At 38.6% G+C, this 17,340-nt stretch overlaps 1 protein-coding gene across 5 annotated transcripts in view; it reads left to right on the top strand.

The window, feature by feature from the left end:
- Positions 1-17,340, top strand: part of PARN (poly(A)-specific ribonuclease) — a 139,197-nt gene that overhangs the window by 7,252 nt on the left and 114,605 nt on the right. For all 5 annotated transcript variants that reach the window (XR_012656503.1, XM_032779661.2, XM_032779662.2 and 2 more), the window contains exons 7-15: positions 93-258; positions 931-996; positions 2,407-2,445; positions 3,872-3,914; positions 4,680-4,760; positions 9,617-9,673; positions 11,373-11,450; positions 16,199-16,242; positions 16,762-16,804. Coding sequence is in view for 4 of the 5 variants with exons in the window: in XM_032779661.2 (XP_032635552.1) it covers positions 93-258; positions 931-996; positions 2,407-2,445; positions 3,872-3,914; positions 4,680-4,760; positions 9,617-9,673; positions 11,373-11,450; positions 16,199-16,242; positions 16,762-16,804 (617 nt within the window). In the remaining variant the exon portion in view is untranslated. The remainder of the gene's footprint in view (positions 1-92; positions 259-930; positions 997-2,406; positions 2,446-3,871; positions 3,915-4,679; positions 4,761-9,616; positions 9,674-11,372; positions 11,451-16,198; positions 16,243-16,761; positions 16,805-17,340) is intronic.

Here is a 17,340-nt window from a genome sequence, read left to right as displayed (position 1 = left end):
GTGTAACATGACTGGGGTAGTGACTAAGCCTCTCTGAGCTGTGCAGTATTAGCCTGCTTTTAATGATAAAACCTGTACAATGTTTTTCTTAGGAATCCCATATTTAAATCAGGAAGAGGAAAGACAATTACGGGAGCAGTATGATGAAAAACGTTCTCAGGCAAATGGTGCAGGGACCCTATCGTACATTTCCCCTAATGCCACAAAGTGTCCTGTGACTATTCCTGAGGATCAGAAAAAATTCATTGAGAGAGTGGTGTAAGTGGAAATATAAAAATGAAATCATGTTATCCTAATGTGTGCACGCTGTTCTTTGTGTGGTAGTCCCTCATTCTGATGTTGCCTAAAAACTTGAAGTTGCCAGTGTTCTGATTCTAAATTTGTCAGTCTTAACAAAATATTCCTTTGAATGAGAGGGTTTGCCTGGGAAACTTCTGTTTCTTTTAATCGGGCTTTTTTGCTGCTTATCTGCAACTTTCAGTAATCTGTCTTCAGCTACATCGAGGCTACTTAAGTTGTTAGTTACATTTTTGACTCTTGATGGTATTATTAGTTTTCCAAAACCTCTGCTAAAGTTTAATCCAATTCTTAGTTTGTGACCTTGGATGGAAAATAATGGCCATGTATGTTCTGGCCCTCAAATATGAAGGCATTTAAGTCTACACTTGGTGTCTGTTTTAGATTTCTTAATCATGCAAGATTTCATATTTATCACTATACTAATGTCTCTAAAAATGAAAATATATACATACATGCACACACATATAAATAATAATATATTTATAAAATAATAAATGTCTTAAATATTCAATTACTTCTTCTTATAAAAGATTTGCCTTGCCTTTTGGCATATATCACTAAATGCTTTTTTGACAATAGTGTTGTATTAGTAAAAGCAAAAAATAATCTGTTTGTTCTGTTTTCCTCCAGGGAGCAAATAGAAGATTTGATACAGAATGAAGAAAACAAGAGTTTGCAGTTGGAGCCGTGCACAGGGTCAGTTTCTGAAAATAAACACTAATTCTCTGGTAAACAGAGAGCTCTGAACTGTCTTCTGTGTAAGAAATTAGGTTTGACCTACTAGCCAGCTATATGGGAGGCGACGGGGAGCCTCTTATGGCTGGTCTGCAGATGTCAACAAATCTATCCTTTCTTAGTCCTAGCAAAAACTGTTTGACTTAGCACTGAAAGTAAAGACTTGCTGTCATGGAGCTTCGGTATCTTTCCTTGCTTAAAAGGTCTAAACTTCCAGATCTTCATCCTGAAGATCTGCAGTGGTGGCAACATATACTAAGGGTGATATATAGTATGCACATGGCATTATTTGAATATACATACATTTACAGTCTATCCTGAAACATTGTTAAAAGTCGAAGAGGTGGTCTTCATAAATAATACTTTAATTGGAATTTAGGTAAAGTATCAAATTTCCTCTAGTGCCTTTTCTGTTGATTATCAAGATGACTTTTTAAAACTCCTTTTTCCTTTTTAGTCAATATACTTCATGAGTCTGCATATTTTTTTGAATCAGCTCCTGGTGATACGAGGTGGCTCTTGTACATGTGAAATATTATACACATTGGAATATTGTATTACAAGGCCCACTATCATTGGATGTATAGTTATTTCTTAACTAACCATAATGAAAAAGGAAGTACACCACTACCCCACAATAACGCAACCTGATATAACATGGGTTTGCGTATAGCGCGGTAGAAGCAGGGCTCCAGCAGCACTTTAAAGGATCCAGGGCTCCGGCTGCTGCGGGGAGCCCAGGGCCCTTTAAATCACCGCTGGAGCCCTACCGCTGCTACCCCCATGGCTCTGGCAGCGGGGCTCAGGCAGCGCTTTAAAGGGTCCGGGGCTCTGGCTGCTGTGAGGAGCCCTGAACCCTTAAAGTCATCGCCAGAGTCCTGCTGCTGCTATCCCAGGGATGCGGCAGTGGGGCTGGGCTGGCAATTTAAAGGGACCGGGCTCCCCCTTTAAATTACCTCTGCTGCCCTGCCACCACTACCCAGATATAACGACGTTTCCTGTATAATGCAGTAGGGATTTTTGGCTCTCCACGACTGCGTTATATCAGGGTAGCAGTGTAGTTATTCCACCTAAATAGACTTGAGTGAATAATACTTAAAAAAATGTTTGTTTTGTTCTGTCAGCTATTAATTTTTGGCTAGTCATTCTCATCAGAAAGGCAGATGTGTGCAATAAAATGTAAATCAATTTCTCATTGGAAAATTAGAGTAGTGTTTAGCCTTTTAAGTGCCCTTTAAAATACTTTTTGATAACACCATGAGCTATTTTATGTTCACTGCATGAATTTTTAACATACATTTGTCTTTATTTGACTTTGAAATATTTATATACGAGAACTATTAATACCATTATTCTTTTCTGCTTTTAAAGATTTCAGAGGAAACTAATTTATCAGACCTTGAGCTGGAAGTAAGTTACTAGTGTTAACCTCTTACCCTACCTACTGTATATCTGTGCTGTTTTTAACATGAAAAAAATTGGGATAAAAAGCTAATCTATGCTTAATCTCATATCCATTATATTTAAATTGTTTCTCTTCTTAAGCAGTCTTGTAATAGGGCTAAACTGAACTAATGCTTACAAGCGTAGAGTTCTTAGGGGTTCATTAGAATCCTTTTTTAATTGAGCATATTTCTATTCTACCACTTATAATTATTAAAATAGTTGTAAATTGAACAGTACAATGTAGCCAATTAGAGTGATTATGTAATAACATGTGACTCTTAATGTACAGCGTGCAGTTATTATAAACAACTGTAGAGCCGGAATGTATTACTGCATAGATAGTGGGATTAATTTGAACGATAATTAATTCTATAAGGTGGTGTTAGTGCTGTTATATTTATGGGTGATATTGTGGGAGATTGTTTCAAGTTGGCAGTAGTTCTTAAAATCCTGTCTTTAGAGGCTGTTCTTAGCTAAAATTGTTTTGTGCTGATTCTCATCTTAGAAGTAAATTGTATTTTAAAAAGAGATAAAGCTGTTGAAGAAGCCGTTTGAGTAATGGAGATGGGATGAGGTCTTTAAGCTGCTTAACAAATATATTTCCACAATGTTTTCCTTACCATTTTTGTTGAACATGAGGAAGTTACTCTAAAATACTGTTTGGATATCTGCACATTGACATAATGACATTTTTGCATTTTTTTATCATTGTGGGAGATTTTTTTTTTAATGGCTTTGCCTACGCTCTCCCTGCAAGATGAGGGCTTGCTGTGGAATTTGAAATACTTAGGGTACCTTAGAGACTAACAAATTTATTTGGGCATAAGCTTTTTGATGAAGTTTTAGCCCATAAAAGCTTATGCCCAAATAAATTTGCTAATCTCTAAGGTGCCACAAATACTCATCATTCTTTTTGCTGATACAGACTAACACAGCTACCACTCTGAAACCTGTGGCATTTGAGTGTATGTGCATTCCTGCATGGGTAACTTAGTAACTGCTTTTTTGAATAAGTTTTTTCTGTTTCTGAAAAAATGCACATCAGATTACACAGATTGGTTTAATTGCACTGAAGTCAAGAAATTGAGTTAGAGTTCTCTCAGCAACAGTTCAACTATCTGCATAGTATATTAAGAAACTAACACTAATTATTGAAATTCTTGAGATACACAAGAAGGCCAAATTATTGAATACTTTGGTACTTGGAATTTGCCAACTTCATTTTGGTTAAAAGCTGCCTTACTAGTTTTTGCATTTAATATTAAGCCTGTCTATAATCTTAATACAAGTTGTATAGCTATAAAAATTAGCCTAGCTGAAGATGGAGCTTCAGTATACTACCTGCCAAATTAGTCAAAAACTATAGTTTACTTTTCACTGTTTACTGTAGGTATCCAAAAGGTATCCATGTTGAAACTCTGGAGACCGAGAAGGTAATTAATTGACGAACAACATACTGTCTTAGATGCTTGTTCTGTGTAAGCGAAATGTTAGTCACTAATGAAATTTCATGCTACTTGACCTCTAAATGTGTCTGCTGAAACTTTGTTATGCAAACTTTTAAACTTTCATTAAACTATGATAAAATACTTTTTGAAGAACCTTTATGGACTGACTTTAAAATCCATGAGGTATAAATACAAATATATGACTTGTATATTTATATTAAAAGTGGGTGAGTGGAAACTATAATGGCTATTTAACATTCAGTACATTGAGAAGTCTTGGTCAGCTGAGTGGTTTGAGAACAGAACAATAATTGCAGCAGATATTAAGCATTAGCTGTTTCCCAAAGAGCTAGGTCAACAATATGAACCCCAAATCACCTGAAAATACTGGATTAAAAAACCCCACTAAAACCTAAAGTTATAGGGAAATTTAGTATGATTAATGTTTTCATTCCAACCAAAAAGCATATTTCCCTTAGGCTTCATTATGTGAGTAGATTCAGCTCAGATAGCGTTGTTAAAATTATAAGTCCCTAGAAAAAAATAGTTTATAAAAGAAACACTGTAATAGGTAAACTGTTGCAGCTAAACTCCGAGTATAACAGATGCAATTTAGCTTGGTTTGCTGTAGAAATTTAGATTGTGAATTGTGATCGGTTCATGTATTAGCATTGGGATTCTGTTTTAGTTTCTCACATTTTTTGTCAAGCTATTCCTGGAATAATTTACTTACGTCATTACTGCTTTCAGAAGGAAAGATACATTGTTATTAGCAAGGTAGATGAAGAAGAGCGCAAAAAAAGAGAACAGCAGAAACAAGCAAAAGAACAGGTAAGATTTTTAGTGTCCTTGTTCGTTCTTAAGATAAAGAAAATGCTGTTTGTTTTAATTGAAATGTTGGAACTGGGGAAGAGACCTGACTGACTTGAATTCCACATGCTTATGACACTGAAATTTCCCCACCTCTCAACTCCAGTGTCCTGCCTCTTGCATTAGTGATATCTGATCCTTCAGAGGAAGAAAAAATCAGGGATATGCTTGACTAACTAAGCAATGCTGTGCATGATGGAAGCGGAGGGGGGATAATATTTGTACCTGCTCACTGTGGCTCTCTGGTGATGTCATGGAGCATATTCAGTTACCTTTATCTTAGCCAGAATAGCTAGAAGATGTTTTATCATTACTTGTCTCTTAAAATCTTGCTACAGTATTTGAAAACTTTCAGTAGTAACTAACTGCATTCTGAAAAGTGTTTCCTGTGCTATTTTCAAACTAAAGTAACACCTTGGAGCTAGCAAGGGATGTTAAGAGTAACAAGGATTTCTACAGGTATGTTAGCAACAAGAAGGTGGTCAAGGTAAGGGGCCCACACTTTCTAAATGGGGGAGGCAACCCTAGTGACAGAGGATGTGGAAAAAGCTGATGTACTCAATGCCTTTTTTTTTTTTTTGCCTCTGTCTTCATGAACAAGGTCAGCTCCCAGACTACTGCACTGGGCCCTCTGTGGAGAAAGACTAGTGGAGAAAGTTCAGGACTATTTAGAAAAGCTGGACAAGCACAAGTCCATGGGGCTGGATGCACTGTATCTGAGGGTGCTAAAGGAGTTGGTGAATGTGATTGCAGAGCCATTGGCCATTATCTCTGGAAACTCATGGCGACTGGCAGAGGTCCTGGATAACTGGAAAAAGGCTAATGTTGTGCCCATCTGGGGAACTACATACCAGTCATTCTTACCTCAGTCCCTGGAAAAATCATGGAGCAGGTCCCCAAGGAATCAATTTTGAAGTACTTAGAGGAGAGGAAAGTCAGCATGGATTCACCAAGGGCCAGTCATGCATGACTAGCCTAATTGCCTTCTATGATGAGATAACTGGCTCTGTGGATGAGGGAAAAGCAGTGGATGTGTTATTCCTTACTTTAGCAAAGCTTTTGATATGGTCTTCCACAGTATTCTTGCCAGCAAGTTAAAGTAGTGTGGCCTGGATGAATGGACTCTAAAGTGGATAGAAAGCTAGCTAGATCATTGGTCTCAGCAGGTAGCAATCAATGGGTCCATGTCTACTTGGCAACTGGTATCAGGTGGAGTGCCCCAAGGGTTGGTCCTGGGGCCAATTTTGTTCAATATCTTCATTAATGATTTGGAGGATGGCATGGATTGCATCCTCAGCAAGTTTGCAGTTGACACTAAACTGGGAGGAGTGGTAGATACGCTGGAGGGTAGAGATAGGATACAGAGGGACCTAGACAAATTAGAGGATTGAGCCAAAAGAAATCTGATGAGGTTCAACAAGGACAGGTGCAGAGTCCTGCACTTAGGAAGGAAGAATCCCATACACTGTTACAGACTAGTATCAGAGGGGTAGCCGTGTTAGTCTGGATCTGTAAAAGCAGCAAAGAATCCTGTAGCACCTTACAGACTAGGGACCTAATGGCTAGGCAGTAGTTCTGCAGAAAAGGACCTAGGGGTTACACTGGACAAGAAGCTGGATATGAGTCAACAGTGTTGCCAAGAAGACTAATAGTATTTTGGTCTGTATAAGTAGGAACATTGCCAGCAGATCGAGGGATGTGATCATTCCACTCTATTTGGCATTGGGGAGGCCTCATCTGGAGTACTGTGTCCAGTTTTGGGCCCCACACTATAAGAAGGATGTGGAAAAGTTGGAAAGAATCCAGCGGAGGGCAACAAAAATGATTAGGGGGCTGGAGCACATGACTTATGAAGAGAGGCTGAGGGAACGGATTATTTGGTCTGCAGAAGGGAAGAATGAGGGAAGATTTGATAGCTGCTTTCAACGACCTGAAAGGGGGTTCCAAAGAGGATGGATCTAGACAGTCATCTGCTAACACTGAGGACAAAACAAGGAGTAATGATCTCAAGTTGCAGTGGGGGAGGTTTAGGTTGGATATTGTGGGGAAAAAAAAATTTCCTTAAAGGGTGGTGAAGCACTGGAATGGGTTAGCTAGGGAGGTGGTGGAATCTCCTTTCTTAGAGGTTTTTAAGGTCAGGCTTGACATAGCCCTGGTTGGGATGATTTAGTTGGGTATTGGTCCTGCTTTGAGCAGGGGGTTGGACTAGATGACCTCCTGATGTCCCTTCCAACCCTGATATTCTATAATTCTATGATTCTTATTTTCTTACTTTGACTTGGTGTTAAAAGGAATGCCTGAATATTTTTTTACTGTACCCCTCATAACATTAAATACCTCAGTTATTCTTTTTAATTAAAATTAGAGAAGACTTTAATAGCTGTCTGTTTCAGTCTTTCCAGGATAGTCCTGAAACTGGGCATATACAATTCCAGATGTATGGCTTGCGGTACTGAATTGCCTGCTTTAATGGATTTTTAGTGCTTGTGATTTTTTTCTTTGGGACATCAAATGCTTCTGTGCTAAGAATTAATTGACTAGTCGCAGTAGAACTTATCCAGCCATAACTGCAGAGACTAAGATTCCCCATAAATGTTAAAAAGTATTCTTAGTAGCTCATAAAGTGGATTAATAAGGGATAAAGTAGGAAGATTAAAGCATTTTTAGTATTGTCCTCTTACAATTAGAATGAACATAGAGTGGGCTTCCAGTGCTCAAACATCTTCCCTTGCACTTGCTCTCTATATCCTTATGTGAATCTACTCTACCAGATCTGCAGGTTCTACATGTATGAAACGTTTAAGCCGTAAATGCGTTACTTACAATGACTGAGTACTTATCCTTAAATGGAAGTCGTGTGATGCTTCTAAGATGAAGTTGTGCACCACATTTGTGCTGTAGGATGTTGATGAAGTAAAAATATTCCTTACTGTACACTAGCCCAGTAAAAATGCATTGTTCTAAGAGCAATCAGAGGGCTACTACCTTGGTTCTGGCCACAGAAAGGAAGAAAGAAAAAGAAGAAAGACAAAATGTAATTAATGTGACTCATTTAGACTGCAGCTTCATTCACTTAACACATCTGGCGATGAGTCACACAGTGCAGATTCATTCTTTCCTTAATCATTCCCATTTCTGAGGGCTGTCATCAGCCCTCCCCCTTTTCAAGTTGGTCCCAGCCCATTGTTGGGACCCCATCACCATTTCCTTGTATGGGAACTAAAGTGGGCTTGGAAAAAAGAGGGCTGTACCTGATGTTTGGAGCCCCAGCCCCTCTTTTCCGGCTTCCTTAGGGGATTCCTTCCCCTAAATCTATTTTCAACTCCTATTTATCAGTGAACTGTATCCCCTGCAATGAGCACCTGCGCTGGACACCTGTTGCGTGTGTTACCTAAGTTGCAACATCTTGACCTAATCTCTTTCATTGCATCTGTTGGTCCGTCACCTGCCATGGGAAGGCGATGGTGAAAAATTCCTTTCCAGCTCCAAATGAAAAAAGCAACTGGCACAAACCCACAGCAGATCATAAAATCCTGTCTTACTTTGATCCCATGGGTGGGAAGATGGGTGCTGCTGATCAGTGACTGAGAGTTTACATTCCTTCTGGTATGCATGGGGTATAAATACCTCCCTTCCCTGGTGCACATGGTCAGTCAGCCTCCATCTGGTCTGGCCACTTTTCCCACCTTGGCTCTGCTCAGGTAAGTCTGTCCCCCTTTTTCCCCTCCCTTGTAATTTAGATGCAGCAGGGACACCTAATGGAGTCCTATCCTCCTTTCCTCCATTAGTTTGTTGTATACAGCATGCAACTCACAGATCAGTATTTTGAACTAATGGTGTATAGGTTAGCAGTACTTCCAAATATCTTACAGACTGAGGTCTGAAATCAAGACAAATCTCTAAAATATCAAATAGTTGAGTCGTGAAATGTCTCTGTCTCTGGGGCCTGACAAAAGTCCTGAGTCCTAGGCAGAAAAATGCCAGGCACACTTTATTGAATGCATGTTTCAGGATAAAAATTCAACCTGTTTTGAGCATGCATTACTTGCTCATAAGTGGAAGTCCTCTTTGGCTTGATATTGAACACCCCTTTCTGACTCAGCTAAACACACTTTCAGCGTGACTTCTTTAACCCCCTGCCAACTCTCTGCTTGCTGTCTTGCAACTTTTATTGCTAAAGGAAAATTTTGAAAAGCATTCGATGGAGGCTTAACTCTGCCAGTACTGAAGTCAATTATAAGTCTCATTGACTTCAATGAGAGTAGAATTAAAAGCAATAGTGAATTATTTAAAAAACAAAACAAAACACTTCACTGCTCGTGTTTTTCCTTGACAATGTAGGCATTAAAATTAGGTGGCAGTTTTTTTCACTCTTGCTCTAATAGCAAAAGCAAAGTTCGTGAAATGGAAATGAATAAAAACATTTGATACTATTGAGCAGTTTTACATTTAGCCCCATTGTTTGCAATACTATATAAAAGTTTATAGTATCTGACTTAGACATTCCCAATAGTTTTCAGGCCAGCTTATGACTATTTTATAGATGAGGGATCTGTGGCACAAGTTGAGTTGTCTTTATTTACATCATTAGAGAGACGGCTGATACCAGTGCCCTATTCTGACCACAATAAAATACTTCCACAATATTTGCCTTTCCTAGGCAAATATTGATGATCATTTTATGAAGTATACAGAATGGGAGGACCTTAATTTGAGATGGAGTTGCAGGGGTATTGTCTTATTGTCACAAAATATACAGACATTACTGTCAGTTATTTGCATTTATACTTCACTTAATGATACTTGAAATTTTGCAGGAAGAACTCAGTGATGCAGTGGGATTTTCCAGAGTCATTCATGCCATTGCTAATTCTGTAAGTTAACCAACACGTTTTTTGGTTTGTTTTTTTTTTGTTTTCCCCCCATATGTACCTTTAGTTTTCAGCTGAGGCCTGGCGTGACATGAGTAATTAACACCTGGAGGGAGGCCTCATTACTTGGAGGATAGGATTAGAGAGGTAAACAGATCATCAGGCTGAAAGCAGAACTTTTGTGATAAATATAAGTAAATAGGTCAGTAGGCTGAAAAAACAGAATATCTGAGCCAGCTAAGGTAAGAGGGAGAACATCCAGGGAACCATTTACTAGCAATGGACAAGATTAATTAGGAATGCAGAGAAGAAGTCAAGCATCAACAATTTATAGACACAGCATGCTTCACAGGGATTGTTTTTTGCAAAGTAATCAAGCCAATACAAAAATGTGAAGTCATGTATAGTAAATGCAATGAGATGTGTAAATGTATATGAAGGGAGAGGGTTTCTGTGTACATTTGGAGGTGTGATATATCCTGCATCCACCTCCCTGTTTTTGTTTGATAAGCTCAGTGTAGTTTTGCTATATGGAAAATAAAGGAACCTTAGTGATGAAATCTGGAGTCGAATGGAGTTTTTTCGATCCCAGAGAACTGAACGAAGTGTTCTGGATAAGCCGAATGGAGAAGGTCTCAGGGAGTCCCTACGTAGTTAACAATAAAAAGTTGATAATTCACAGAGTATGAGGTTCATTACTACTAAATTGTACAAATAAGCAATACTAATGAAGTATGACTCAAATGTATGTAACTTCAGAGCCCTGCTCGGATACAAAATTTAGATCCTTGGGTCTGAAGTGCATATGTGCGGACCTGCTGTGCTCTATCAGGAACCACAACAGTGATAGCACAGCACGTGGGGCTGCCTTACGGGAGTATGCAAGCTGCTCGCACACACTAGTGTGACCAGGGCAGCTGCCGGTGAGCCTGGTGCCAGTCTCTGTGGCCAGGGCTGGGGATGGTATCTCCATGCCAGAGGCACTGTCTGGGTGAGATGCTGGCTCCTGTGAGCGGTGGCCCGACATGCTGTTGCTTTCGCTGCTGCAGTTCCTAGTAGAGCCCTGCAGCTCTGTGGATATCCACATCCATGGATATGAATTTTGTATCCGTGCAGGACTCTGACTTACATTATCAACTTTAATTAAGATTTTTGGTTATGGCAATGCTTTGATATAAAATAGATGTAGTGTATCCTTTTTTAAGTCTTCAGTAATATGAGATTTTTCTACACCTATTCATTAGATCTTTTTAAAAGTGAATAATACCAATTTCTTATAGGAGTTAACAAGATTCTGAGTAATTTCCTTTTTTTCAAAAAGGACACAGCTCTTGTTTTGGCTGTAACCACAAGGTAAAAAGCGTAACCACAGTAAGAGAAAGATCAACAGGATCAGCTTACTTTCTACCTAAATATTCAAAATAGGTTTTTAAATGGTTTTGCTATGCTCTGTAGGACAGGACTCATCATGTTTGTACAGTGCCTGCTACAATAGCCCCCTCCCCTCTTCTTATTGGCACTGCCACTGTATTATCAAATACTTGAACTGTAAAGAATATGCTTGTGATTCAGTATGGTAGTTTGAAGTTAAAATGTAATGAACTGAAAACTGAGTGAAACTGCGCCAGAGCCTTTTTCCTAACTTATTTTGTACACTGTAGTTTGAAATGTCATTCATACATAAAATTGACTCTTTCTTTAGGGCAAACTTGTTGTTGGACACAACATGCTACTGGATGTCATGCACACGATCCACCAGTTTTACTGTCCCCTACCTGAAGTAAGTGGCCTTGTCAGTCTTCAGCTGATTAGAAAATGTATCCTGAAATTTGAATTAATTCATATGAAATCTGTTGTGGATGGAAACTTACTAGGGGCTGTTGAACAAACTAAAATAGCATCTTTAAAATGCTATTAGAAATCTGTGTGCTCTCTGGAGATACTGGCCCATAGTTCATTCAGTTTTCTTAAACCCTCTGCTAGGGAGAGTTTGCAGTTAGGGCTGAAATTATCTCCATCAGTTTGGTAACTGTATCTTTGCATGAAATGCAGTAGTAAGAGATGCAAATGAGGGGAATTTCCCACACCTAGCCATTCTTTTTAGTTGACAGATCTCAGGAATCTTCCCAGATTGAGGTGTCAATAGAGGTGGTTTTGAAACAAACTGATAAATTCACCAGTAACTTGAAATCTCAGGATCAGATGATGATCACTTGAGAATTCTGAAGGAACTCAAACATGAAATTGCAGAACTGTTCACTGTCATATATAAACTATTGCTTAAATTAGCCTCTATCACAAGACTGGTGGATAGCTAATATAATGCTGATGTTTAAAAAAAGGCTCCAGAGGTCATCCTGACAATTACAGGCCTGTAAGCCTAACTTCAGTAGTACGCAAATTGGTTGAAACTATTGTAAAGAATAGAATGATCAGATACATAGATGAACACAATATGTTGAAGAGTCAATGAGGCTTTTGTAAGGGGAAATCCTGCATCACCAATCTGTTTTGAATTCTGGGTCAATTAGGGTGACTAGACAGCAAGTGTGAAAAATTGGGATGGGGGTGGGGGTAATAAGCGCCTATAGAAGACAAAGCTCCAAATATCAGGACTGTCCCTGTAAAATCGGGACATCTGGTCACCCTAGGGTCAACAAATGTGGACAAAGATCCAATGGCTATAGTGTACCTGAACTTCCAGAAAGCCTTTGACAAGGTCTCTCACCAAAGTCTCTAAGTAAACAGTCATGGGATGAGAAGAAAGGTCCTGTCATTGATCAGTAACTCATTAAACAGTAGTTATAAATGGTCAGATATCACAGTGGAGAGAGGTCAATAGTGGGGTCCTCCAAGTATCTATACTGAGACGAGTGATGTTCAATATAGTCATGAATGATCTGGAAAAAGAGGTGAACAATGAGGTGGCAAAATTTGCAGCTGATATTAATTTCCTCAAGCCAGTTAAGTCCAAAGTTCAGTGCAAAGAGTTAAAGGGATCTCATAAAATAGGGTGACTGGGCAACAAAATGTCAGATGAAATGCAATGTAGATAAATGCAAAGTAATGCACATTGGAAAACATAATCCCAACTACACATACAAAATGGTCGGGTCTAAAGTAGCTGTTGCCACTCAAGGAAAAAATCTTGGAGTCATTGTGGATAGTTCTCTGAAAACATCTGCTCAAAGTGGAGCAGCAGCTAAAGTGAGGATTCAGGGTATTAAATGTATGTTCTTGAAACACGTACGTTGAGTACAAATAAAAATCAACTCTAGTATGTGACTTTATGTACTATAGCATCTTTAACTGCATCTCTCAATCACTTCTAAAAGCATTTGTCCTGAAAGCTTTGAAATTTCAACCCATGTATAATTGGGCATATGTCCTTGAGCTATTTTTAATTGAGACTTGAGTATAAAACTAAACCTTTATGAAGTGACTGTAATTGAAAACCTAGTCTGACTAAATATATGTTACATTCGTCTTTTAGCCTTTATAATCCCATATCACTAAGTATTTACAGTGCAGGAAAGCTAATTGGAAATGGCAGTTTTCTATGGAGCTAAAGAAGAGTATAATTATTAAAGGGCAGAATTGTCTTCAGTGATCAGGAGTTGCAATCCTCTATGGCAGTGGAAAATTTAAGCTGTAGGAAATCAAGTTTTAAGTTCAGATTCAGAAAAAGGAAAACTAGGAAGTCAGTTGTGTACTTGGAGCTCTTGGCCTTCAATGCTGCTTCAGTAATTGACTGGGTAATTGGGTGTATTATACTAGTTTCTTTAAAATTCCTTACTTTTTATGTCTTAACCAGGCCTCTGGTGTTAATGGAAGTGTTTTACTTTCCTCTGCTGTATTTTAAAAATGAAGTTCTCTTCTGTGATGTTTGCTAGAAGCTGAGTTGTGATATGGAGATAACGTTATGAAATCTAATGACAGAAGTTGGGGGATAAAATCAAATTGATTATAAGGATGGGAATTGCAGTACTGAAATATTGGAGGGGGAGGGTGTTCTGATTATTTAAGAAGTCCTAATCTACTAGCCTGGCCTTTGTTTGTGCAAGATGGGTAAGGGTACAATACTATCTTTGAGGAAGCAAGAGATTTGGCTGGAGAGGGGTCACTTGTGTCCTGTACAGTCATCATCATCTTTGAGGCTTTTTCATGTGAGGCTGCGTGGAAGACTTGGCTATTAGAAGTGGGGGAAGTGGGTTGAGGCTTGTTTAAACTATGTTGGCACATAGGCAAATAGGGAGTCACTTGCTCAAGAAACCATCTTTAGACAGGGGTGTAATATGTCCTTTTTAGTTATTAACGTGCAGATGAGGCTGCTGTCACTGCTTCTGAAGTCCTCAGATTTTGGTCAATATAGTTATTATGGTGTTGGCTGATTTTCTTTACTTACTCCTACAAATGATCAAGGATCTGCACCCTTCGATGCTGTTGAGTCATTCAGAAGTTCTCACTTGCAGCTTGTGTTAGCCCTGTTTCCCTGTGGAAATGGGGAGATCCAGAATCCAAGGCCATCATGAAGGCATTCTGTTTGGGTATCTTAATGCTGTGCTGCTATGGCTCAGAGATCTGGCAGTAGTAGCTAGCCGACAAACAAAGACTCAGCCTGGCTTCCACCAGTTTAATTACTCTTTGCAGGGTGACTCCAGCCGCCCTTCTGGTCGTGAGCCTCTCCAAATTTGTCTAACCTGAGTTTTAAACCACCAGATACTAGGACTCTTCCCTTCTGGTTTGTCACCCCTAAAAGTGTGGAAACAGTCCTCAGTTATCAGCTCACTTTAGCAGAGACGCTCTACGCAGTTTGCACACCAGAGATCTGCTTGGGATAAAAATAAACATTTATTTAATAAAAATCTCAGACTCAAAGATGAAATAGTAAGGAAAAAGCAAACAAGTTAGGGAATATAAACATGAAGATGCAACTTCATGCTTTACATTTCTATATTAGATAAATTTCTTTTTCTAAGACAACTTACCTTTTGCCTTTGAACAGTTTCCCAGCTTGCCCCCTAGCCTGAGTTGATGATATCATATGTTCACAGGCAGTGCCCCTGTCCCTTCTGCTGTTGAGAATGTCTCTCAGTTCAGTGCTTTTTCACTTCAAACCCTACTTTCCCTTTTAATACGGTTTGCAGTTTTTTCCTCCCTGACTATGGTAATTCATTGTTTCTCAGAACAGGGGAAATTCCCTTTTGATTCGGTAGGTGGGCTGTCCGTGTCTTCCCATGAACTGTAATGGTACATTATTTGTCTTTTCCTGGGTTGTGCGATGGATGGTTACTTGTCTGCTGTGAGGTGTATTTGCAATTGTAGTACATATCATGAGCATAGTATTCTATATACGTATATTCATAATCAGTCTGTATACATATTTCAGACCAAGTGCAGAACATTACAGGTTTTTATAAAAGACATTATTCAACGTATTTCTGTACACAATAACATTGTATACAACCTGTGGATTCAGTTGCTTACTCTGTGAGGTTCAGTCCCCTTGTTCTGTCCTTGGAGTGTCTGAGCCCTGATTGTCACACCCCCTTTGTGAGTTTGGTGGAGCTGTCTGCTGCTGTCAGGGCTCTGAGCTATAGTAGCATAACATGAAGGCAACTCATGGCTGCAGGACAGGTGGTGACAGAACCCCTTACTGATCTGGGTGATCCCCAGAACATCTCCCCTTCTGCCTCCTCATAAGGGTTTTAGCTGGATTACTTCCCCCTCCTCGTTGGGCATAGAGTGGGGTTCTGGTTTACATCTCCGCTGCAAAGAGTGAACTCTTCACCTCTACTAGCATATTCACTGTCATTTCTGTGTGAATACAGAGGATGGATTTTCTCAACCTTCCCCAGAAGCCTTAGGTGACCATCTGTTGATATGTTTCATTGGCTCAAAGAGTTAATGTTTAAGAGAATGAGTTGTCATACACAAACCCCTTCAAAGAAAGGGCCAATGACTTAACAAACTCTTCATTAGTAAAATATCTCCTGAAAATGAACATTCAATTAATTCTCTACTATGAAATATATAAGAAATACTTAATAATTTTTTCAGTTTTCTGTTGTTGATTAGCTCTAATATCAGACAAAACATGGAGGCTGCCATTGTTAGTATGATAAATTGGGATGGGAAAAGCACCCGCTTCTAATGGAAAGTGGCCTTTGGGTTATACCAAACTTCTTCAGGTTAAAAGTTTCTGCTCATCTTCTGTAGCAGCCTTTTCAGTTATATTTGCATAGCAGAATATTGGAGATGGGTGGCAGAAGGTTTAGGTGAAAAAACAGTGACAAGCTAAAAGGTTATAATCCTATAAAAACTGAGTGTGAGCAGGCATTCAAAGAGCGTAACCAAGCATGCTTCGATCTTGAGTAGAAAAGAATAGTCATTTGATCTTACTTTAGAAATCTTAGTGGATAAGAGTTGGAACCTCTTGATAAATATCTATTTCAGGGTAGTAGAATACCTTTATGAATTTTATGCTGTTCAGGTTTGATAGTAACAAAACTTTGTTTTGAATTTTAGGACCTAAGTGAGTTTAAGGAGTTAGTGGCATGTGTCTTTCCCAGGTAGGCTTATCTTCAAATTACAATTGAGCAGTTTTTTCACTGTTATCAACTGTCAAATTCCAGTTATCTTCTTGGCTAAATTAAGCATAAAATGATGGGTGTGACTCGTGTCACAATTTGCAGTGATTTAAGAACAATTTAGTTTAAAAATAATCTTACTGTCTGCATTTGAATTCATATTTATGACATTGCTGATTGCATCGCCCTTGTCAGAATACTTCTAGCCTTTATAAAAAAACCTTTGTATGAAAATTATTGTTGTGAACCCTGATTGAGTTGGGAACAATGTTCATTTGCTATTAATGTTACTAGTTTCACCTTTTTATCAGGCATAGTTTGTTGACTTTTTCTGGTGGACATAGCTCAGTTCTAATGCTCCCTGAAGATCTGTGCTAATGACTTTCAGCATCTTAATGTTGTTGTTTACTGCTGAAGAAAACAAAATATCCTTGAGTGTTTTGCTTTTATAAACAATTTTGCCAAACACTTTATTCTTACCTCCTTAAATTTCATTTTTAGACTATTGGACACTAAACTGATGGCAAGTACGCAACCTTTTAAGGTAACTTACAAATGTAAATAACTATAGTCTAATCTTTGTGTGTTTTAAATGAAATATAACTAATATTTTGCTAGAGGACAACCGATAATAGAATGTTGCATTTATTAATACTACCTCTGTTGTAGCAGCATGACTTCATACTGTTGTAAAAACTTTCTCGTTTAACCTTTCTAAAACTACAGTAAATGAGCTTTAAAATAACAAATTATAGTACTTGTAAAATTGCATTCTTTCATGGTTAAAACTCTACTAGATGGCTGGTCTTGAGCAGTTAGCTTTGGGTCCTGAACAAATGTAAAATTATTAATTGACTGTGCCCAAACTAATCTTCTACTATTTCTATTGTGAGTTAATACAAGAAGATGTCTGAATTATCCATCATGATTTTCCTTGAACTCTGGGAGCACCGTTCCTGCAAGTCCTTACTTGGGTAACTATCCTCTTAATCAACAGGACTTTTGCCTGAGTAGGACTCTGGGTTTTTGACTCCCAGGTGCATCATTTTTGTTTATAGACTCATTTGACTGTTGAAACGT

This window comes from Chelonoidis abingdonii, chromosome 9 (assembly GCF_003597395.2).
Source record: "Chelonoidis abingdonii isolate Lonesome George chromosome 9, CheloAbing_2.0, whole genome shotgun sequence".
Taxonomy (NCBI): Eukaryota; Metazoa; Chordata; order Testudines; family Testudinidae; genus Chelonoidis; species Chelonoidis abingdonii.
Note: the sequence above shows the minus strand (reverse complement) of the source record. Positions and strands in the feature narration are given on the sequence as shown.